The sequence below is a fragment of the Plecotus auritus genome, assembly GCF_963455305.1.
Source record: "Plecotus auritus genome assembly, chromosome: 4".
NCBI classification, from domain to species: domain Eukaryota; kingdom Metazoa; phylum Chordata; class Mammalia; order Chiroptera; family Vespertilionidae; genus Plecotus; species Plecotus auritus.
This window is the reverse complement of record NC_137775.1, coordinates 27789154-27814320: the sequence shown is the minus strand read 5'-3', so window position 1 is coordinate 27814320 and position 25167 is coordinate 27789154. Positions and strand designations below refer to the sequence as shown.

The 25167-nt window shown below is 43.4% G+C and overlaps 1 protein-coding gene across 2 annotated transcripts; it reads right to left on the bottom strand.

Annotated features, from left to right (window-relative positions):
• Positions 1-438: 438 nt before the first annotated feature.
• Positions 439-14413, bottom strand: ABRACL (ABRA C-terminal like). 2 transcript variants are annotated; one of them, XM_080664159.1, is made up of 3 exons: positions 14279-14413; positions 8847-8913; positions 439-1010 (listed from the first exon to the last, which is right to left on the bottom strand). In XM_080664159.1, the coding sequence occupies exons 2-3, from the start codon at positions 8905-8907 to the stop codon at positions 826-828; spliced, it is 246 nt and encodes an 81-aa protein (XP_080520285.1). In that variant the 5' UTR covers positions 8908-8913; positions 14279-14413; the 3' UTR covers positions 439-825. The 2 variants fall into 2 exon arrangements, with proteins under 2 accessions (XP_080520285.1, XP_080520286.1); XM_080664160.1 differs by lacking the exon at positions 14279-14413 and adding an exon at positions 14052-14224.
• Between the last annotated feature and the right edge of the window lie 10754 nt (positions 14414-25167).

The window sequence follows — 25167 nt, the reverse complement described above, 5'->3', positions numbered from 1 at the left end:
ATCATGTGAATTCTGCCTCCTCTATGATACCTTTGCCAACTGTCATGCTTTCTTTGATTTTTACCCTCCTTGAGATTCTATATCACTTTCAATCCTGTACTACAGGCTGCAACATGCAATTATAGACAATCCTGTATTGTGTCAGGTGGGTCTAACTAATCCAATATGAAAGTGAAGTTTTTAGCTCCCATGTTTTGGCATGTCCCCTAACTCAATGATAAGCATACAACAGGCATCAAAATCAGTATATTTTTCATAGGACCCAATCATTACATTAACCACCCCTACTTTTTAATTTTTAGACTATTCTGTAGTTTTAAGAGAATTTTTCTTCAAATTAAGATAACTTTCATTGCAGTTATCTACTCTTGATGCAAAAACTCGATTCTGAGAGGCACATAAATCTTCAATGACAAAATAAGACAATAAAGCACTTTTCAGATAGTAACATGTTTTTATTACATAAACATTAAAATATTCCTTGTGGGAGCTGGTCCTTAGTTTGCTTCTTGCTTTCGCAGAATATCAATTATCTATGGAAATTGTCTAAGGATGATTTATGAAACACTCTCACACGCCCACCACAGAAGCCTCAATGCCTACATTTTCCAACCAGATTCCTGAGAAAAATAATCAGTTTTGTTTTTTTTACAGTGTAATACATAAATTTTCTTTCAAGATATGAAAAGGATGGACTTCTAAAATGAGTCTCCTTTTGTTTACAAAGTCCTATAAAAATACATTAATATGCTCATGTTTTTCCTCTGACTTGAAAATATTCCAGTTTACCAGAAAATAACAATGAACAATGATATGCAAACCACATTAATCTTGCAGCAATATAATGTCAACATCATCGTGAACACCTTGCAAAAGTAGCTCTCCTGGGTATGTAACAATCTTCCTTCGTTTCGCAGCTTTGAGCGTTCCTACCAATGCTTCAAAGAGGTTGGCACATTTGTCATCTCGGAAGAGGACCCCAAATTTCACACTTAACTTCCCATCAGCATCTAGTTTGAAAAAATACAATGTTAGTCCATGCAAAGTCTGTTTCTTGTCCCTCTGTATGGGAGAATTACATAATCTTTAACACACATCTAGCTCTAGGTTAACCAAAATGACCATTTAACACTGAACAGTCATAAATTCAGTGTAACCTCTTGCCAGGTCCAAAAAGTGATGAAATAAATAACAACACGTTGCACACCTCTTAGCCTTAGTATCCTCTGGAAAAAGACTGGAAGAAAACCAAGCAACATTTGCAAAAGGTGAATGTGTAACAGTGCTACTACTATGGACCAATTTCTCTCTCTAAATTTTGATGTTTTTAATTGTGTTAGTAGTTGAATCAATAAAAATAACGAAGAGTCAGGAGCAATGCTTCTCTCAGTGTGTTATAAATGTACTCAGAACCCCCAGGGAGAGAGTGATGACCTTAAAAATGAAGAAATCTGTATTTACTGAGATCCCTAGATTATCTAGATTGGAGACCAGATCTTAATACAGATGTTAAAAATTAAGATATAGCCCTGGCTGGTTTGGCTCAGTGGATGGAGTGTTGGCCTGTGGACTAAAGAGTCACGTGTTTGATTCCAGTCAAGGACACATGCCTGGGTTGTGGGCTCGATCCCCCCATAGGGGGTGTGCGGGAGGAAGCAGATCAAAGATTCTCTCTTATCATTGATGTTTCTATCTCTCTCCCTGTCCCTTCCTCTCTGAAATCAATATATATATATGTTTAAATTAAGGTATATACTAAAAAGAAATGAGTTACCAAGCCATAAAAAGACATAGAGGAGCCTTAAATACATATTACGAAGTGAAAGAAGGTAATGTGTTTAATTTTTAAACTATTCTGTAGTTTTAAGATAACTTTTCTTCAAATTAAGATAACTTTCATTGCAGTTACCTACTCTTGATGCAAAAACTTGATTCTGAATGATTCCAACTATAGAATATTCTAGAAAAAGAAAAACTATGAAAAAAAAGATAAAACTAAGTAAAATGATCAGTGGTTTTCATGAGTTGGGGTGGGGAGAGATGAACAGGCGAGGCTTCCCAATACATGCTTTCAGCTTGCCTGTCTTTCTTCCTGCTGCCTAAGAGACACACAAGGGCTGAGATGGAATTTCGTTTATTTTCACATCTCCAGCACTTAAGCACAAAAGCAGCACTCAAGAAATATTTGTTGAATGAAAGTATTTAAATCTCCAGATAATCTTTATCCACTTAATTTTTTTCTACTGGATGGAAAATGAGAATAGAATTTTATTTTTAAAGAAACAGATAAAACTAAATCAATTTCCAGTTTCAGCTAATATATATCATAATTTAGATCCATCAAAATTAATCCACAACTTGAATAATTTACCATAGCATGTCAGTAGATAACACATCTCCATAGATACTTTCCAATTCATAAGTCATCCATTACCAGAAACGGGAAAGTCAAGAAGGCCTGGTGAAACTGCAATCTTCAAAGTATTTTCATCCTTATAGAAGTTATGATAATTACCTTGTTGTCTTCTAGTTTGTATAAGCTGCTAATTTTAAAGTGTGGGCTCAGTTTATCCTTGCAGAACACTGTGTTCTGCAAGGATAAACTGAGCCCACACTAGGGATATAGAGGCTAGACTTTTACACTCGATCTTAGCCAAAAGGCTGAGAAGCAATAGAGGTTAGACTTTCAAATTATTTTTTATTTTATTTTATTTTATTTTAATAAATCTTTATTCAGATTATTACAATTGTTTCTCCTTTTCCCCCCCCATAGCTCCCCTCCACCCAGTTCCCACCCCACCTTCTGCCCTTACCTCCCCCCCACTGTCCTCATCCATAGGTGTATGATTTTTGTCCAGTCTCTTCATGAACCCCCCATACCCCTTTCCCCCTGAGAATTATCAGTTCACTCCCTTTCTATGCCCCTGATTCTATTATATTCACCAGTTTATTCTGTTCCTCAGGTTTTTAATTCACTTGATTTTTAGGTTCACTTGTTGACAGATATGTATTTGTTGTTCATAATTTTTATCTTTACTTTTTTCTTCTTCCTCTTCTTTAAGAATACCTTTCAGCATTTCATATAATACTGGTTTGGTGGTGATGAACTCCTTCAGCTTTTTCTTATCTGTGAAGCTCTTTATCTGACCTTCAATTCTGAATGATAGCTTTGCTGGGTAGAGTAATCTTGGTTGTAGGTTCTTGCTATTCATCACATTGAAAATTTCTTGCCACTCCCGTCTGGCCTGCATAGTTTCTGTTGAGAAATCAGATGACAATCGTATGGATGCTCCCTTGTAGGTAACTAACTGTTTTTTCTCTTGCTGCTTTTAATATTCTCTCTTTGTCTTTTGCTCTTGGCATTTTAATTATGATGTGTCTTGGTGTGGTCCTCTTTGGATTCCTTTTGTTTGGGGTTCTGTGCGCTTCCTGGACTTGTAAGTCTATTTCTTTCACCAGGTGGGGGAAGTTTTCGGTCATTATTTCTTCAAAAAGGTTTTCAGTATCTTGCTCTCTCTCTTCTTCTGGCACCCCCATAATTCTGATGTTGGTACGCTTGAAGTTGTCCCAGAGTCTTCTTACACTATCTTCAACTTTTTGGATTTTTTTTTTTGCTTTTTGCTTTTTCGGTTGAGTGTTTTTTGCTTCTTTGTATTTCAATTCTTTGACTTGATTTTTGTGTTCCTCTAGTCTGTTTTTGGGTCTCTGTATAATATTTTTTATTTCAGTCAGTGTATGTTTAATTTCTAGTTGGTCCTTTTTCATATCTTCGAGGGTCTCGTTATATTTATCGGCCTTTTCTAGGATATTCTTAAAAAGCCTTATAACCGTGGTTTTGAATTCTATATCCAGTCGTTTGTTTTACTCCATTTCTTTCGTTTGTGATCTGATTCTTTGACGCCGCATTTTCACTGCTTCCCTGAGTTGGTAAGGTAGAATTGTGTGCTAGGTTTCCAATATGGCCCAGTGGGTCTGCCTCCCCAGTTAACCTGAGGTGGACACTCTTGGTGCACCCCTTTGTGGACTGTGTGTACAGCCTTGTTGTAATTAAGTCTTGATTGTTGTTGGTATCACTGGGAAGAATTGACCTCCAGGCCAGTTGGCTGTAAGGATCAGCTGTGTCTATGCTGGGAGAAGTTCGGTGCTGGAGACAGCCTTATAGGATTAGACTTGCCAAATTGCAATAGCCTCTGTGCTCAGCTTGGATGGGGTGGAGTCTCAGTCTTGGCTTCCCGTCAGCCTTGCCCTTGCACGCATGTGCGCGCCTTCAGACCTCTGCCTTCCCGGCTCCCGAGTCTCCGCCCGAGAGTCCAGACTCCCCCCACAAGAGCGTGGGTCCCCAGGAGCTCGCCTGGAACCAGGGTTCAGTGCAGTCAGAACTGGGGCCCAGTGCAGTCAGGAGCCTCCCAACTCCCTTCCACTAGGAAAAGCCTGTGGCAACCTCTGCAGCCTTTGTGTGCACTGGCACGCATGCGCTTTCAGTCCTCCGCCTTCCCCGGCTCCCGAGTCTCCGCCCGAGAGTCCAGACTCCCCCCGTAAGAGCGTGGGTCCCCAGGGGCTCGCCCGGAACTGGGGTTCAGTGCAGTCAGAACTGGGGTTCAGTGCGGTCGGGGGCTTCCTTCCCCCTTCCGCCAGAGAAAGTCAGCCAGGCTCTCAGCCGCCCTTCCTCTCTGCGCGCACAAAGACCCTTTGCCGTACCTCCAATTCTCTGTGAGCTTTTCTCTTTCCTTCTAGTTGTAGAATTTCCACTCAGCCAGCTTCCCTGTGGTTCTGGATGGTGTCCGTTCTGTCTTTTAGTTGTAGTTTTGAAATTGTTGTGCGAGGCAGCAGTTTAGGTGCTTACCTATGCTGCCATCTTGGTTTCTCTCCTCAAATTATTTTTTTATCATTATCTTTTTTTTGGTTAATACTCACCTGAGGATATTTTTCTATTAATTTTTAGAGAGCGTGGAAGGGAGCAGGAGAGACAGAGAGAGAGAGAAACATTGATATCAGAGAGATACATCAATTGTTTGCCTCCCATACAAACCCTGACCAGGGCCGGGGATCGAGCCTGTAACCAAGGTTGACCAGAATCGAACCCAAGACCCTGTGAGGCAAAACGGCTAAGGCTAGACTTTTAAATGTGATGAATCTGACCAATTAACACTCAGCTGACAAGGCAGAAAGATCTAAGAGAAAAAAGAATGCTATGAATCTTTGGAAATACATCTTTAATACCTTTAACCAACCAAACAATAGTCCTACTCTACTCCCTAGAGTAACATGACCTCACAGAGCTCTGGAGAAATTGGGAATGCAGAAAGGAAGACCACAGGTAGAGGGATCATTGTTGAAAAGAAGACTCACCAAACTTCCACCAAGTGGGTATGATGAAGTGGGTGGGAGAAAAATGGGGTTAGGAAAGATTATTCATTGGTTGGATTGAGGAACTTAATAAATGGCAACCCCTGCTGTCTCCTCCTGTTCTCCACAAACATTCCAAATGCAGCTCATGCATTTCCTCCAGAACTGACCTGTCCTACACTCCAGAGTCTTACCTAATAGCCAAAGATTCACTGAGTGCCCCCAACTACTACAGTTTTCAAGAATCTTTTTCTCTGAGACCACACTAAATTGGATGACAGCACTTCACAGCTTAGCATACCATTTTTTCCTGATAATTAGCTCATGCATTTTTAATCTATTTTCGCAACTAAGTAGTAAGATCTTTGAGGGACAGGAACACACCTTTATGTCACTTGTACCTAACACAGTGCTTGCATGCACAGATTTCCAACAAATAGTAACTGGCCATATGATTAAACTCAGTTGTTGAGCCCACACTAACTTTTAAATGCCTAGTTTATTTTTTCTTGGTATATTTCAGTGATGATGACCCTGGCTGGAGCTTCTGCTCGTACCAGGTTTAATGAAGAAATAAAATGACTAGAGAAGACCAAAAAGGGGAGGTGACAGAAAGAACAATGGCCCCCCAAAGACATCTATGTTCTAATCCCCAGAACCCATGAATGTATTACCTTACATGGTAGAGAAAATTTTGTAGATGTGATTAAGGACCCTGAAGTGGGGAGATTATCTGGAACTATTTGGGTGAGCCCAATGTAATCAATCACAAGTATCCTTTCAATGTGGAAGAGGGAGTCCTGGCCGGTGTGGCTCAGTTGGTTGGAGCATCATCCCATACACCAAAAGGTTGCTGGTTTGATTCCCAGCCAGGGTACATACTCAGGTTTTGGGTTCAGTTCGGTTCAGTCAGGGCACACACGGGAGGTAACCTATCAATGTTTCTCTCTCACAGGGATGATTTTCCTCTCTCTCTCTCTCTCTCTCCCCCTTATTCTCTCTAAAATCAATTAAAAATACCTATCTTTGGGTGAGGATTTTTTTAAAAATTGGAGAGGCAGAAGACGAAATCAGAATGCCAGCTTTGAAGATGGAGAAACAGGGCCATGAGCCAAGAATGCAGAAAAAGACTAGAAAACAGATTCAGATTCTCTGGGACCTTCATAAAGGAATGCACCCTGCCAACACCTTGATTTTAATCCAGGGAGACCTTTATCACACTGCTATGGATTAAATGTTTGTGTCCCCCTCCCCGTTCCAAACTCGTAAGTTCCGAATTGCTAAAGGTCTGATATTAGCAGATGGTGCCTTTGGAAGATGCTAAAGTCATGAGGGTGTAAGGATTTAAAGTCATGAATCATAAAGATTAATGCCTCATAAAAGAGGCTGCAAAGAGAGCCAAGCCCCATCCACCATGTGAGGATAAAAAAGAGAAATCTGTAACCTGGAAGAGGACTTAACCCAACCATGCTGGTACCATGACCCTGGACTTCTAGCCTCCAGAACTATAAGCAATACAGTTCTGCTCTTTATAAGCTGGTCTGTGGTATTTTCTAATAGCAGCACCAATGAACTAAATAGACTCCTAAACTACTTTACTCTTAAGATATTAAAAGCATTGTTTCACATCACTAAGTCTGTAGTAATGTTATGGCAACAATAGAAAACTAATACAGGGGATGTGTGATATGAATGGCTTAATGGAATTTTCAAAGTATGTCTTGTTATTTCAAACTAGAGGCCCGATGCACAAAAATTCGTGCAAGAGTAGGCCTTCCTTCCCCCGGCTGCCGGCACCGGCTTCCCTCCAGCACCCGGCACCCGGGCTGGCTTCCCTCGGGCCACCTACAGGCACCTGGTTCCCGGCTGGCTTCCCTCCGGCCCCGGCTTCATCAGGAAGGACGTCCAGGATGACATCCAGAAGATGCCCGGTCTAATTAGCATATTACCCTTTTATTATTATAGATGATTTGTGATTCCTAAGCAGATAGAGCTGTAAGAATAATGATAAAACAATTTCTTATAGCTGTAAGAAGCTATAATGATAAAATAACTCTTAAGAGGTAATTTAAAACCATTTTTCACTAATATAATTTTCTAACTTTGAGTTCCATTATCCTAGTTATTGCTGAATATGTCTATTGCTCAAACATTTCCCAAATCTTCCATGTCTTACCTGAGATGTACAAATACCCAAAGGTACAAGCACAATAGTTACTTTCATTTCGCCTTGGGAAAAGGACACTAATACTACCAATTTTACATATCACTAATTTCATGGTAGCTTCTTATATGCTGCTGAAGAAATAGCTGACTTAAAAAAATGCCTAAAGGTTGGTTTATTTATCTATATATATAAAACCCTAATATGCACATAGACCGAATGGCGGAACAACCAAACAACCGGTCAATGAGACGTGCGCTGACCACCAGGGGGCGCACATGGAACATGGGGGGTGTCGGCAGCAGGCGGCAGAGCACAGAACATGGCAGGCATAGGCTGCAGCGGGATGGTGGAACAGGTGAGTGGGGATGCCAGACCAAGGTGGGGCACCGGTCACTGTCATTGGGGTGAGACTCTGGTGTTTACTGAAAATTCTTTGCTCCTGCATGCCATGGTCCCGCCAGGTGCTCACACCTGCTGCCGGCACCGGCCCTACTCACACCCGCTGCCAGCGCCGGAGCCTCTGCTCGCACCTGCTGCCAGGGTCCAGCACCAGTCCCAATCACTCGGCGCCGTCAGTGTGTGCAAGCGGCAGCTGCTGACAATGCCAGCCCCACTCACATCTGCTGCTGATGCCAGCTCCAATCGCTCCATGCCATCAGCGGGTGCAAGCCAGGCTGGTGCCATCAGTGCATGGGAGCGGCAGTGGTGGAAGCGGGGCTGTAGGCAGACAGGGGACCAGGGGCCGCAGCGGGAAGGGCTGGGCGAGGGCATGGAAGATGGGCCGAGACCCGGCCCTGTGCCCACCGCAGCCTCTCAGCCCACAGTTCCTTTCAAGGTGCACAAATTTGTGCACTGGGCCCCTAGTATGTACATAAATACCTGATTATATAAAACTTAAGAATTTGGAGAAAATAAAGAAAATTTAATATAATTTCAATCTTAGTCCCTAGACACTTGGGAGTTTTAAAAATGCTGGCAGGATAAAGCAGAAAGTAAATTGTAGTAGTGTGACAAATAAAAATTTGAATATGATTCAATTACCAGATTTCAATGCAGCCAGAGTAAAGAGGCACAGCAATTTTCATTCCATTCAAAGGATAATGAAATATCTCAACCATTCTTTGCATCAGGATCCCAATACCCCACTAGCTTTGTGTCTCCACATATTACTTCATGGCTGAGGGCACTTGTCACCTGTGACAGAGGGAAGGGCTGTGTCATAGCTGTGTCCTGAGGCCTGGTGACTCCTTCCAAGGTTTCTACCAAAAATGCTGGTCCTACTTGCTCTGAAGCAAACTCAATAGAAATATTGTATCTGTGTTATAATACTTACTTTTTGAACCCAAACGGTGAATTTCCTCCACTAAGAGGTTAACCTCGTGTTCCACATTCATTGCTGCCTGAGGGAGAAAACAAAAAGTCTATATTATTGCCATTTCTACATTCCATTAAGCACTTCTTGCCAAATCCAAGGGCCCTTTCTTTTATGTAGCAATTGTCACTATTAATTTACCATGCTCCTCTTCCTAAAATTACTTGTGTAATATAATGGAAGTACTAGAGTACTTCCATTTTCCCTCCATCTGCATAACTTCCCTCTGGGCTGATCCCACTCTTAGTCTACACATTCTGTTGGGAAGAATGCAGCCATTTTTCTTGCACCCACTCTTAATTCTAAGTCCATCTTCTTCATGGTGCGGCTGCAGGCCATCAAAAATACAAAGGGGAGTTCATTGATTGATCTCTTCCATGGACATAGACAATAGGGTGGTGAAGGCCTAGGGGGTTGGGGGTGGGAGAGGTCAATGGAGGAAAAGGGGATATATGTAATACATTCAACAATAAAGATTTTAAAAATAATAAATACAAAGGTGAGTGACACAAGGATCTGCTCTCAGGGCAACTAACCCTCCAGAAAGAAAGGCCTGGAATGCATAGCAGTCTGACTACTCCTTGACTGATTGGTCCAAGGCATTACAGGAGCACAAAGAAGGAAGCCACAGGCTTCATGGAGGTCACTGGGGAGGTGTAGGCCAGGTAGCAGTTGGAAAAGGGTGTTGAATGCATGGGGAAGAACATGTACAAAAGCATAGAAAAAAAGGGGAAAAGGCAGGTCCTAAGTTAGGAGCTGGAGATACCAAAATAAACGTACACACTGCCTCCCCTCTGGGAGCCTGCAGTCTAGTGGGGAAGGAAGATTGATACAAGACAATTTTAATAATGTCAGGTCAGTGCAACAATGACTCCTGGGTCACACATAGGGACATGACCTTCCCTGGACAGTGCACAGTATACCTGACTACAATGAAGTAGCGGTGAAGACCATTCATCTTCAGATGACGGGAGCTACTAACTTATTTTGGCCTACTAGGTCCTCCACAGGCTGGGTTCCACCCACCATTCCAGCTTCCTCTACTCAACCCTCTTGAACTCTAGCTACAGCTACAAGGGGCTTCTTTTTGTCCTTCAAATGTCCCTCAATCTCTCACATCCAACCTTCCCATACACTGTTCCTTCAACCCAGACTATGACTATTCTTCTTTCTTGGGCTAACTCCCACACATTCAGTCCCAGCTTAGACATAACTTCCTCTGAAGCCTTCCATGAAGCCTGGAGTAGAAGAGTTCCCCCAGTGAGTGTCTCCAAAGCACTGTCCACCCTCATCATTTCATTTGATTGGAATTACCGATTTCTTAGCTTTCACCGCAAGGTAGTAAGCTCCTCTAGGCAGGGATCTGACTGTAAAGCTGTCTGCTTGATTGTCTGGCACCAAGAGCACAGGTTCAATAAATATTGGTCTCATGGACTGAAAGAAATAGCAAAGGCTTGAGAGAGGAAGGAACTAACCATAAAGCTGCTGATTTAAGTGGAGAATAGAGAGGAGCTCTCAGAGGAAGAGCACACAGAGACAGAAAAGGAAAAGTAAAGGAGCCTGGCAAACAGCTAGAGTGAGAGGGGAGAAATACCAGCAAGAAGAGGGGAGCCCTAACCGGTTTGGCTCAGTGGTTAGAGCATCAGCCTGCAGACTGAAGGGTCCCAGGTTCGATTCCGGTCAAGAGCATGTACCTTGGTTGCGGGCACATCCCCAATAGGGGGCGTGCAGGAGGCAGCTGATCGATGTTTCTCTCTGATCGATGTTTCTAACTCTCTATCCCTCTCCCTTTCTCTCTGTAAAAAATCAATAAAATGTATTAAAAAAAAAAAGAAGAAGAAGAAGAAGAGGGGAAAGCAGATTGAGGTGGAGGAGAGAACCCTGACCGCGTTGGGTCAAAGAAGTAAAAGAAGAAGAGTTTCCATAAGAAGGCAGTAATCTACAGTGAAAAGGACAACATGAGGGTCAGAAAGTATGCCTCAATCATCAGTCTGTTTTCCAATCCTAAATTCTCCAAATCAAATAAGGGACTAAAAAGGTGGGGTTCTGTGAATAGTTTACTTTGGGGTGACAATTTGGAAAAAAAACATTATCCAGACAGATTGTAACTAATTCCTGGTAGCTTTTTAAAACAAGAATGACTTCTAGAGGTTTAGACTATACCAATGGTTGGCAAACTCATTAGTCAACAGAGCCAAATATCAACAGTACAACGATTAAAATTTCTTTTGAGAGCCGAAAACCGACTTCTGCGCATGGGCCACGAAGTTTCAATCGCACTGTACATGCACGCCCACACGTGGTATTTTGTGGAAAAGCCACACTCAAGGGGCCAAAGAGCCGCATGTGGCTCGCGAGCTGCGGTTTGCCAACCACTGGACTATACTGATTGGGACCTCAGATTTTCCATCAGCTAATAATTAAAAGCACAACTGCCATCTGCTACTTTACATGTAAGAATATTACAATTTAAGAAGCTTGTATTGCAATAAAATGCAACATTTTAGGTTCATGCATTTACATAAAACTATAAAAATTATAGCACCCAAATATCAGAAACTTTGTGTTGGTGAATTTTATCTATAACTCAATTCAAGATATAGTTTAAGAGAGATACTCATAAGCTGAAATACACCCAAAGGACATCACTGAAAGACATACCATGAGAATTATGGTAGAAAAAGCACATCCCTGTAAATGTCAGCATGGGGGACAGCTGTTGTTTTTACCTACCCAGCACCCATTCCCCATGTTGGCACCATTAGTCTAATTTTTGTTTGGATCAAGCCTTTCTTAATTCTAAACTCATGTATCTTGGATAGAACCTCACCCTAAACTCCAGGAGTGGTTCAGAGCCAGGATAATTGATTGGGGGCATAAGTAGATGATTTCATCCCGAACAATGAGGTACTGTCCCACTGGGTTCTAAGATGTAAGTTTACAGCCCCTGATGTAAACAGCTACCATTGGGAAGAATCTAACAGGAATCAAGCTGGCACAAAGAAAAGTCCCACCACATAACAATGACTGAGCCATTACAGGGCCCTGGACTTTCCAGTTACATAAACCAATCAACTTTCCTGGTTTTGCTTGTGTTTTTGAATGGGTTTCTGTCACTTGCATTCTAAAGACTCTTGACCCATAAAGTTAGCCTAGAGAAGACCTACCACTATTTTTTTTTTTTAATTAAAGCTCCTCTTATGTACCTATGGGAATAGTTTGTTTTATGTTGCTCTATCAGATGAGATGGATAGATGTAATAGAAAGGCAGATTTGGGAGCCATATAAGAAAAACAATCAAAACTGCCTAACAATGAATAAAGGTGACACCATGTTCTTGAAAGCATTAATGCAGAAGTAGTGTGGATCTGTGAGGGTTGTTGAGGAAATTAGCCCACACTGGTCAGAAGGGAGAGTGAAATGTCCAAGAGGATTATGGGCCTCATTCTCAGATTCTATGATTTCCTCCCATTCTGAAAATTTCTCTAACACCATTTTCCACTCCTTCCACCTACCACTAGCCACACACTTCAGACAAAGCTCTCCTTTGATAATGAGACTCAAAATGGAAATCCCTCTATTATGTATAGTGTGAATACCTGCACCGTGTTAAACAGATGTATGCTCATCCAATTTTAAGAAGGGAAGGCAACGGGCATTTCTTTATAATTAATTACATATGAGGCTCCTTATCTGTTAATTCATGTAATCCTAAGAGCCTTGCTGAGTATTTATTATTTATCCTCATTTTACGAATGATGAAACTGGCTGTTGCCCCTGGGAGTGTGGGTGGGGGGTAGTGAGGGGACGCTAGCACAATTAAATGCTGATGCTACTACATCCTCATCCTCTTCTATCTCCCCCTCCTGTTGTTCCTCTTTATCTTTGTTACTTATTATGCAAAGTGGTGCAGTAAATGCAATAGAGTTGCATTTGTATGAAATATTACAAACTGAGTATTTACTAAGGCAGAACACTTACAGAGCAAGAAGGGCTCCCTGCCCAGACCCCTCCAAGTAGGAAAATAACAGGCCCAGGAACTATCGCTAGCATACACAACTTGGCATGATTTATTTATTTCATTCTTTAGCGGGGACAATGGGGTAGACATATTCATTGTTACACAATCCTTGGAAGGCCCATGGCATTTTATCAGGCTTGGGACTGGAGTAAGCAGCAAGATCAAAAACAATGAGAGGCCAGAAGCGGGCAAGTCCAGAGGGAAGAAAGAGCTCCTCGAAGGGCCAATAGGCGGGGAAGGGAGAGAAAAGGAGGAGGGAAAGGGGGGTGGGGGCGAGTGATCGAGGGAAGGCGGTGGCAGATGCCAGGCGGCCCTCTAATTGTGACAGAATGTAATTGGGCAGCGTGCGTGGGGATCACAAAGAAAGCGGAATGTCAGAGCATTCGGCATATGATAAAATGCTCTACCATTAATACACATCTATGTAGGGACCCTTTGTAAATCTTTTTTTTAAGTTTGGAGGCACTACATGGACATTTTCTAATGCTGAAGGACTACAGCCTCCGGGGAATCCGGCGCCAACTCCATGTGCTAGGGCGGGCCACTTTTCCAGCCTTCCCAAGCCATCCCAGACCAGCAGCTGGTGCGGGTCAGAGGGTGGCTGGTTCCTTCCCGCCTGCTCCCGGGCGCGCACACTCCTTATTTGGTCATCTCCGCTCCAAGTTTGGGAGCCCGCCCGGAAGGTGTCCCCAGACCCTGTGCCCAGAGGCCATCACACGATCACGGTCACCACCGCACTGGCGCAGAGCTGGGGAACGCGGGATTCGACGCCCTGCTCCGGGGCAGCACCGCGGGCTCGGGGGCGGCCTCCCCGGGAAGGGCCGCGTCCCGGAAGCCTTTGTCTCCGCGCTCCCCGCGCCCCGAGCGCCCCAGCGCGCCGCCAGACCGCGCGCCCAGACCGGGCACAGAAAACGGACCTGCTCCGCTCCACAAACCCCTACTGTCTCCTCACTAACCCCCCGCCCCACATACAAGCAGGAGAGCCCAGAGCCGCACCACCGCCCGCTCCGCAGAACCTGCTGCCATGAGGCCATCCAATTGCTCGTGGGGATCTCGCCCCGCACCCCCATCCCTCCCCCTCCCTGCTCTGCAGATCGGGCTCCCGACACGCCGCACCGCAGCCGGACTCCCGGGCCGCTGAGCACCTCGTGAGCCGAATGCGTAAGTCTGCGGAAAAGTGGGGGCGTGGGGCGCGTCCATCCCGCCCCCGGCTCCAACTCAGCCCAATTCCAGGAGTAACATCCACGCGCCTCCGCCTCCCCCGCGTCCTGGCTCTCCACCCGCAGCGCACGATTCCCCTGCTGCTTGTCCTCCACCGGATGCCGGGTCCACCCCTGATACCTGGCCACCTCTTCCCAGGGGACTCACTCACCTCTCCGCCTCCTTTCCTAGTCGGTGGAAAACCTGGTGCAGCGTCAGCGGGGGCGGGTTATCTGATTAAACGCTCGGAGGAGGAAGAGGCTGAGGTAGGAAGTGACTGAGGCACAGAGAAAGGCTGGCGAGCTGGGGCGGGGAGGAGGAAGAGGAGGAAAGGGGGTGGTAAGAGTTTCTGCGCTCAGGAAGTGGGCCGCCCACACTCCCAGGGACAAGCCTATGAGGAAGAAACTCCGGAGTGGAGACGCCCGATACGGGGACCGGTTCCAGACAAGTGGGAAAGGGACCCAGATCTTCACCTTTTTGATTGCCGCCACCTTTCCTTCGCGCTACCCAGAGCCAGTAGTCCCCAGCCCCCTGCATCTGACGCGTGATTTCCTGCCCAGGTCTCTCTTCTCGCAGGAGAAGTAAAGCGCCCCAACATGCTGAATGCTGAGGTCTCCCAGGGACTTTGGTTCTCTATGCCAGGAGCAGGGGTCTCCAGAAATCAGCAAGACAGCAGAATGGTGTGGTCTGCAAACAAAACTCATCTTGTTTTACTGCAAAGAAATTTTACTTGGACGAAGCTAGTTCTTGATTCTGGGTCGACAGAGGTGTCTTACTTCCTACATTTAACTGCAACCCACTTATTCATACATTTCAGTCAATGTTGTTTTCGTGTGTGTGTGTGTGTGTGTGTGTGTGATGCTTGCTGGAGTCCCTTTGGAAAGAAATTGAGGCTCTGCTGAGGTGACCCAAACCATACCTGGGGCAGAGGTTGCACCAACCACCACCCAGAAAGCACCCGCTTCTCCAATAACTGATTGGATTCAGAGTGATCATGTGGTCCAAGAACACAGCCCATAAACTGGCCCTCATCTTCCGAGGTCACCTGGAACAAAGTTCTCCCTGAATAGTGACTGCTAATTCTGTAAGCCATTCAGATTCTCCCTTGGAAATTGAAAGGAGAGAATACTGACAGTGAGCCATCTGATAGGAAGGCTGGAGCTGAAAGAGGGCTTGGGACAGGGGAAGTGAAAAATGGGCCTCCAGAAAGCAAAATATTTGAGTGAGCAGAAACGTGAGGACCAAGTAGGGACCAAGTAGGGGCAGGTGGGGCGGGAGTGGTAGAAGCTGAGACCAGTGATGGAATAAGATCAACAAATACCTGCTCCCCAGGGACCTATGAGTATCCAGTTCCCTGGAGGGGCACTGGATCCATCCACTCTCCATACTGTGTTCTACCGACCCTTTCACAGTGAACACCTATCCACCTGGGAGTGACTCTGAATGAGTCTCTGTTCCCTAAGGCCAAAAGATTCCTCTTTAACCTAGGTCTGATGCAACTAGGTTTCTCATGACACATGACGCTTAAGGTGACTCCAGGATCCTTTGAGGCCTATTTTTTTCTCACTAAAAGAAATCTGAGAAGTTATACCTTATATCTTTAAAAATCTACATAATACAAAATTGATAATTTAAGAAAAAGATTGTAGTTAGCAATTCTCCAAGCAAGGCCTGGCTATTTTGGCCAGTGTCCATGATCACAATTCTTCATTCATCCAATGAAATTAATAATTAATCTGTAGTGTGACACTTCTGTTATGACTAAGTAATTAGTGTTTCACAGTATTCTGCCAGCAAGCAAAAAAAGAAATAGATTACCTAAACAAGTAAAAGTCTGTTAATATAGATATGGATTCACTCTTTTAAAATACTTTGTTTATACATATGCTGCACTAACCATAACATAAACTTCCTGTTAATCTATAAGGAATTACAATTCAGGAAAGGTGTTTTTTATAAAAAATGTTATAGATTTTGCCAACTAATATTTTTCATACCTAATTCCTACTCTTTCAGTTTCCATACTTACGTTTGCCATCTTTTCTTGATATTATAGGATATTATCATCATGTAGCTAAACAATGTGGAATTTTAATGTAAAAAGCAAAAAAATAAAATTTATCAAACAGTTGAGAAGTATTCATTAACTATCAAGCTTGTGCTAGTCCTAGAGGATACAAAGTAGCTTACAGCATGATCTTTTGTCAAAAAGAACTTTTGGTAATGTACATATAAAATACTAAAATCATCTTTACCCATTTATTTAATTACATAGTGTACCAGCCTTGGGCAAACTACGGCCCGCGGGCCGGATCCAGCTGTTCTATCCGGTTCTCTTGCTCTCCCCTACGCTCCTTTACTTTGAATTTATATTAGTTCACACAAACACTCCATCCATGCTTTTGTTCCGGCACTCCGGTCCAGTTTAAGAACCCATTGTGGCCCTCGAGTCAAAAAGTTTGCCCACCCCTGGTAGACAATCATTGTCCAATGGAAATATAATTGTGATCCACATCTGTAAAATTTTCTGGTAGCCACATTAAAAAAACACACATGTGAAATTGATTTAATAATATGTTTGTTTTAATCCAATATATCCAAAATACTATGATTACAACCTGTAATGGCTATTTAAACATTATTACTGAGACATTATACATTCTTACTTTTATACTGAGCCATTGAAATGTATTGTGTTTTATGCTTACATTTCAGGAATTAGTGGTAAAGTGTGCACAATCTTGTAATACTCTAAAAGACACTGTATTATACACTTAAAATGATGAGGTTTATGGTATATGAGTTACATATCAATTTACATGTTTTTGAATAAGAAACAATGAAAATGTTATAGGCAATTAGACAGACATGAGCAGAGCAAGGACAATGAGCCAGGAACAGAAACTCACCGAGGCAAAAAGCAAGGGGGAAAACTGGCAAAACAAGAACTCCCCAGCCCCCAGGGTAACCTTTCCTCCCCTAGCATACTGCTGGTCATGTGGTTTAGAACCCCCTGACCTTTTCCTCCCTAAAGATAACATCTAGGCCTCAGTTGTATTTTAGCTCCAGGCCCAGAAAAGCAGCAAAACCAGACAAGTGAGGGGCTGCCTCAGGACCAGCTGCATTGACTAATTAACCTCTGTCCTGGTGCTGACCAATCAGTGGAGACCAAAACCCTGAAAAAGCACACCTGCAAAGCTGATGAATATTCTATTAGACCCTCCCCTGAGACCTCCCCTAAGATTTTCCACCTGCCAGAGAGAGATAAATAAGCTCAGGATGGAGGACTCAGTTCCTGCTCTTCCCCAGGGGAGCACCCCAGAGCCGTTCCCTTTCCTCTTCTTCCCTCTAAGGGACCCGAGGAGACTTGCAACTAGGGGAGCAATGGGCAGCAGCAACTCATCCTGGGCTAACCCCCTGAACCTGTCTCCAAGGCCCCCTTTTCTCTGACTCTCAGTGAGCTGAAGCAGCCCAGCCAGGCTCTCCTGTTCCTTTTTCTATGCCCTTCCTTGTTTCACTGTCCTAAGTATATTTTTGCCATGTCCAATAAATTCTTACTTAGTTTGCTACACTTTGTCTCTTGATTGAAATCTTTCTTTCAAGAAGACAAGAACTGAGGTCCTGTCATCTCACCGGTTACAGAAAGTTAAGACTAATTAACAACTAAGAACCAAACCAGAGAACAAATAAAATGATTTGGCTCAAAAACAAACAAAACGAACAAAAACTGTTGAACAAAAGGATGAATCTGACTACCTTAGGAAGGTGCTCTATTTGCTGTATTTCCCCACTGCTCCTTCTTTCTTTCCTTCCTTCAACAAATATTTATTGCAAACCTTTATGAGTCAAGGCTTGCATGTCTCTTATAGAGTAGTCAAAGAGAACAACTTGTGAAAGAGAAACATTTTTTCTCACCTGAAGAATGGGGCTCTTCTAAGCTGGCTTATTAAATGATATACAGGTATATAATTTTATAAACACCATTATTTCTAGAATTTACATTAAGATGTTATTTTTATTTTTCTTCTTGCCTCCATATATTCTTAAATATTTTTTCTCTTCTCTAACCCCCAAAATAGAAATAATATTTTTAGCAAAGCTTGGGTATTATGTGCACCACTCACACATGATTTATTCTCTCTCCCTCCTCCTCTCCCATCATCCCCAGTTTCCCTGTTTTCACTACATAGTTTCTAGTCTCCACTCCAACATAACTTCAGGTTGCATAGGGCTTTGGTTTTCCATGGCACAGTCTCCAGTGCCAACCCTACTTGTTCAGCTCACCATTAGTAAATGGATGCCGCATTTCAGTATCGCAGTTCTAGAGTCATAAAAGTATAGGGAGCAGTTATAGGGTTAAGACTCGGACTGACCTGCTGGCAAAGCCACAAACAAGTCCCAGCTTAGAGGGCACAGCCCTCTTAGCATAATTAAGCTTGATCTTGTGACTGCTCCCTAAATCTTTCCTGGGTAGCTAATGGGCTGTGGGAGGTGCAGCAAGTGCTGCCAAAACAAGTGAAACTTACAAGAACGTTGTAAATTACCTTGTTTACCTCTGACTATAAAATAAAGCATCAGCTTGCAGTCTGGATCTGTTCTGTGGTCTCAGTCACGCACAGAAGATCCACCTAGACCAGCCGTGGGCAAACTACGGCCCGCGGGCCGGATCCGGCCCGTTTGGCTGTTCTATCCGGCCCGCAGAGCCGAAAGAGCAGAGGGTTCTCTTGCTCTCCCCTCCGCTCCTTCACCAGCAGCAGTGTTAACATGGCAACGTCGGGAAACACGGCCGCAGCTCCTTCTTCTGAGTGGGCGGATTTATATCCGCCCATTCAGTAGAAGGAACAACCTCTCAATCTTCCAGAGGCTCCTTGTAATGCCTGCGGACGCGTCCCCGGACATCACCCTGGGAATGCGTAGACACGTTATCGTGGTGATATAGGGAGACAAGCCCCTGGAGAGCACAGTATCAGAGCCTTTCTGAGGTAAGATTAAGAGCTCTACTCAAACACAATTTTTTCCTGTTCCCACATTCTGTACATCACAATGACTTGTTAATAAAACAACAAAGACTTTCAGCTTTTAGTCACTTCAACTGGTGGCCTGTCCTTTGTCACAAAACCCTGAAACAGCACCGGAAGAGGTGCAACTGGAACTTATCGATCTTCAGTCTGACTTTGTCCTAAAGGAGAAATTCAGCTCTCTTGAACTAAGAGACTTTTATGCTTCACTTAATGAAGCCACTTTTCCAAACATCCGGAGGATGGCATAGAAGATACTGGTGCTGTTTGGGTCAACCTATGTTTGTGAGCAGACATTTAGCATCATGAACATCAACAAAACCCCTCACAGATCCAGCTTAACTGACGAACACCTCAGATCTATCCTGAGAATAGCCACAACAAAACTAACTCCAGACTTTGATGCATTAGCTAAAAAAGGAGACCAACAACACTGTTCCCACTGAAGTTGATGTTTTAAAGACCAAAAACCTTTCAAACCAGTCTACATTGCCATCTACATCTATGTCCCGGGCATAATTTGGAAGTTGCACTAAAGAAAATGTTTAATTTACTGTTTACACATTTTGTTCTTTTCTATTTGTTTTAGTTTTAAATTATTTTATTATATTTAAGTTTAATTTGAAAGGCTTTTGTACCTTTCCTTTGTTAGGCAATTTTATTTTGCCTTAGCCATCTTCAATATAAGGTATGTTATTGTGCTATGATTCCTCCATTTTTTGAAGTTTCAAATTATAATAATTAGTGTTTACATTCTTCTTGTTAAAATGTTTGAAATGAATAAAACTATTGAAATAAAAAAAAAAATACCGTACCCTTTTATGTAATGATGTTTACTTTGAATTTATATTAGTTCACACAAACACTCCATCCATGCTTTTGTTCCAGCCCTCCGGTCCAGTTTAAGAACCCACTGTGGCCCTCAAGTCAAAAAGTTTGCCCACCCCTAACCTAGATCCAGCTTATTCTCGTTCATCCTTAGCCGGCCCTCCCTCAGGCTCGCCGAACCCTTGGCTGTACTGGCGCTGCACAAGTGGCACCCAACGCGGGGCTGAGTTCGGCCCAAGTGGCACTCAATGTGGACCTGAGTGTGAGGGAACTGCAATTGTCAGGTGAAAGGAGGCCCCAAGGCGTGCGCACGCAGTAAGTAAGGTAGGGGTGTAGTACTAGCTAGGTGTAAAACATGGGAAATTCAGGATTGCAGGGGAAGATGTATGCGTATCCATGCTCAAGGCTATGCTCCATGCGTGGGGTTGTTCTGTGAGGTATGAACAGCTTTTCGATTTTTTGGATTTTGTGAGTAAAACCTGCCCATGGTTTTCTGAGGAAGAAAAGGTAAATATAGAGGCATGGGAGAAGGTAGGAAAACAACTTCGCGATCATTATATAGCTGTGCTCCATGCGTGGGGTTGTTCTGTGAGGTATGAACAGCTTTTAGATTTTTTGGATTTTGTGAGTAAAACCTGCCCATGGTTTTCTGAGGAAGAAAAGGTAAATATAGAGGCATGGGAGAAGGTAGGAAAACAACTTCGCGATCATTATATAGCTGAAGGTCCAGAGGAAATGCCTGCCTCTACTTTCAGTCTGTGGTCCCTGATTTGGGACTGCCTAGAGCCCACTCCAGAAGGGGAGTGGAGGAATGTGGCAGGGGAATCAGAACAGATGGGGGAAGGTTGCCAAAGGCTTCCGACTCCACCATCGGCGCCTCTGCCGTCTCCTCCTGTCCCTGGGGCTACAGCTCCTGCGGGAGAGAGCCCTCCAGATGATGCACTTTCTCCCAAATATGAGCAAGGATTGGAGGAAGCAAGGGAACAGCGTCAGCGTGTTTGGAATGATGGGGGTCTGATACAAACATTTGGAGAGCTTACTGTTGCTCATAAGCCTCTCCTTTTACCCCCTAAACAAGCAGAAAAAAGAATGGTGCCTTTGTCTCTACTCCAGCAGACTCTGCATGGGGCCAGGCAGGCTGGGGAAGATACATCAGGATTCAGTTTATATCCTATATTTGAGCAGCCTGATGCTCAGAATCCAGTGCAGATGCTCGTGGTCATCAGTCTATACCTTTTAAAACTTTGAAGGAGTTGAAGACTTCTTGTTCTATGTATGGACCGACTTCCCCCTTTGTGCTGGGGTTACTAGATACAATATCTGAGGAAGCTATGGCTCCTAGTGACTGGAATACTGTCTCAAAGGCTTGTCTCTCACCTGGAGATTACTTATTATGGAAACCTAATTGGGCAGAGCTTAGTACAGAGCAGGCTAACAGAAACCAAACTCATGCGGTACCCATTACAATTAATATGCTCATGGGCACCGGACCTCATGGGGCTTTGCAGGATCAGTTAGGATACCCCATGCAAGTTTATCAGCAAATAAACGTATGTGCCACCAAAGCCTGGAGGCAGCTGCCAACAAAAGGGGAAAAGTCTTTAGACATAAGCAAAATTAGGCAAGGCCCTGAGGAGCCACATCAGGATGTTGTGGCTCGCTTGTTCCAAGCCGTAGGCAGGATTGTGGCTGATCCTGAGGCTGGAATGATACTAGTGAAGCAATTAGCTGTTGAAAATGCAAATAGAGTATGTCAAGAGGCTTTATGTCCATACAGGAAGAATGGTACTGTACATGACTTCATCTGTATTTGTGCTGACATTGGACCAGCCTATGTTCAAGGAGCAGTATTAGCTGCCACATTAAAGGAGATGTTGTTCGCTGGTCATCAGAAAAGGAAAGGGGGATGTTTTAACTGTGGCAAGCTAGGGCATTTTGCTAAAGACTGTAATGCTACAAATAGAAGTCAAAGGGCTACAGGGGTGGAAATAAGCAGTCCGGATTATGTCCAAGATGCAGGAAAGGAAAGCAATGGATGAGTGAATGCCGCTGCAAGACTGATGTTGATGGTAATTTAATACCCCCTAGGCAGGGAAACTTCAAGAGTGGCCAGCCCCGGCCCCACCAAACAGTAGGGCCCTTATCCTTAACCCCACTGCAGTCTTTCCAGCTGGCTCGGTATGCTATTGATCGCCTCCTTGCTGTAATGCAAGGGGCTACCCCATTTTCTCTTGCCCAGTCCTCCCATGCTTTGCATCATCAAAATGCTGCTGCCTTACGCAAACAATTCCGTATTTCTAGGGAGCAAGCTCGTCAAATTGTTAAGCAGTGCTCTTAGTGTGTAATTCATTGCCCTGTACAATCGTTGGGGGTTAATCCTAGGGGTCTTAAACATAATCAAATTTGTCAAATCGATGTCACCCACATACCAGAATTTAGTAAACATAGATGGGTACATGTTAATGTAGATACCTGCTCCCGCTTTATCTTTGCGACTCCCCAAACGGGAGAGAGTGCCAAGCATGTAATTAATCATTGCCTAGCTGCCTTTGTGGTACTAGGTCCTCCCTTAGAGATAAAGACAGACAATGGGCCCGCATACACTAGTTCTGCTTTTCAACGTTTTTGTCAGCAATATCAAATTTGTCATAAAACTGGTATCCCTTACAACCCTCAAGGTCAAGTAATAGTGGAAAGAGCAAATCGTACTCTTAAAATGCAATTACTAAAACAAAAAGGGGGAGACGGATGTTATGTGTCACCTCAAAACAAACTCAGTCATGTTCTTTATACTCTAAATTTTTTGAATTGCAATGCAGAGGGTCATACAGCAGCCAAAAGGCATCAGGCCTCCAGTACAATAGCCTCCGTGGGGTTAGCCCGATGGAAGGATGCACAAACTGGACAATGGTTTGGACCAGATCCAGTAATGATATGGGGAAGAGGTTGTGTTTGTATCTTTCCAGAAGGAGCAGCACAGCCAATTTGGGTGCCAGAGCATTACGTACGTCACCACAATGGACCCAGAGAAGCTCCTTGTCCCATCGTTCAAAAGACTGAGAGTTGCCCCAATGACAGCAAAGCGGAAAAGGAAGATGATAAAGGCTATACAAAAGACCGAGGTGCCAACATGGGGTCAGCTGAAGAAGTTAACGACTGAGGCCCAGCAGATGGCAGAAAAGCAAGAAGTGGAAGCTACTCCCTCAATCATGTTTCTGGCCATGCTAGCATTGGTTAGCTGCCAGTCTTCTACAAACTCTTGCACAGCCAAGTCCGAGGACTCTTGAGTAAATCAGCAAAAGAAACTTTCATTTAGTAGAAAAATGTTACTGTAGTTTGATTTCTCTATTATTGTAGTGTTGCATTGGCATTGTTTTATTAATAGCCATGTCTGGGTTTTACATTGGCATTGTTTTGTTATTGGGTTTTGCATTGGCATTGTTTTGTTAATATTTTAATAGTCAGAACTTTGTTCTTGTTGTTTAAGTTTTACTTCCATTATTAGTAGCTTAAAATTAAAAGAAGGGCAAGACGTAGGGAGCGGTTTTAGGGTTAAGCCTTGGACTGACCTGCTGGCAAAGCCACAAACAAGTCCCAGCTTAGAGGGCACAGCCCTCTTAGCATAATTAAGCTTGATCTTGTGACTGCTCCCTAGATCTTTCCTGGGTAGCTAATGGGCTGTGGGAGGTGCAGCAAGTGCTGCCAAAACAAGTGAAACTTACAAGAACATTGTAAATTACCTTGTTTACCTCTGACTATAAAATAAAGCATCAGCTTGCAGTCTGGATCTGTTCTGTGGTCTCAGTCATGCACAGAAGATCCACCTAGACCCAGCTTATTCTTTTTGTCTATCTTTTCTTCATCCTTCGCCGGCCCTCCCTCAGGCTCGCCGAACTCTTGGCTGTGCTGGTGCGGCACATAAAAGAGAGAAACTAATTGACTCAGTTTGGATTGACCCAGTTCAGATAGGCCAAGTTAAAGCTTTTATGTCTAATACATAGGGCTGTTCTTTCCAAAAACTGTAAATGAGATTTCTCTGTAAAGAAGGTATGAGAGAGGAATCACACCAAAATATGTTTACCATAGACAGCAGCATCTCTATAGATCTGCCTTGTACACTAAGTAGGTATTAGACCCATGTGGACATTTTCATTTACATTTAAATTAATTGAAATGGAATAATACTAAAAATTCAGATCCTTAGTCACAGTAGCCTAATTTCAAGTACTATTCAATTGCTGCTGTTTTTTTTATAGCACAGAACATTTCTATTTTCCCCAAAAGTTCTGTTGAATAAAGCTGTTATGGATGGTATAAAAATAAAAATAAAATCAACAACATTTGGGAAATTGTTAACAACCTTAATAATTTGATAAACACTATTTAGTTTTTGCAATTCTTCTCCCACTCCTAACCCAACAGCTAAAATAATTATAAATTACCTATGTTCCAGGCTTTCTACTTTTCTGGCAAGAAATCTAAATTATTACCTCAAAATGATTACTCAGAAAGGTAAAATCTGGGACGGTCCCAGTCAATTTAGGACAACTGGTCACCCAACCCATATTTCACCCTTCTCTTTTGTAGATTTGTTTCTTTGGTTTTCAATCCTTCCACTTTCTTTTTCCTGAGTCTTTTTTGTAGCTCCAGTAAGGGAGAGGCTACATTATCCTTTATTGAACCTGGGCCAAATGGTCAGCGTTGCCAGCTGAGAGTTAAAATTTCTAGATCATTGAACTCAATCATGAGAGGGTAAATGCTGAGTGCAAAGAGCAGCCACACCGGTAGCTGTGTGATGACAGCGGAGTCAGGTGTCAAGGTGGGCTAAGAAATACAGTGTCTAGTCCAGATGTCCAGGGTGTTGTCTGGGGGTTACAGAAGGCCTGGAGTGGAAGGGGTTAATTCCACCAAGCATGACACTGGTAGCTAATCTGGCTAAACCACCGCCAAATTTTAAGAAGCAGGGCCCTGAACCTACTAAAATTAATTCAATTGTAATCTTTGGGCCATCTGTATTTTATATGCATGCATACCATCTGTATTTTAAAGTCCCAAAGTGTTTCTAACTTTCAGCTGAGGTTGAGGACCACTGAGCTAGATAACCTGTGAAGCCAGCAGCCAGGGCAAGCTTAGGCAGCAGTTGCTCCAAGGAAATCCAAGGGACTTCTGCTGCTTTTCAGCTATAATTGTTCATTAATGTCTTTTTAGTCCATTC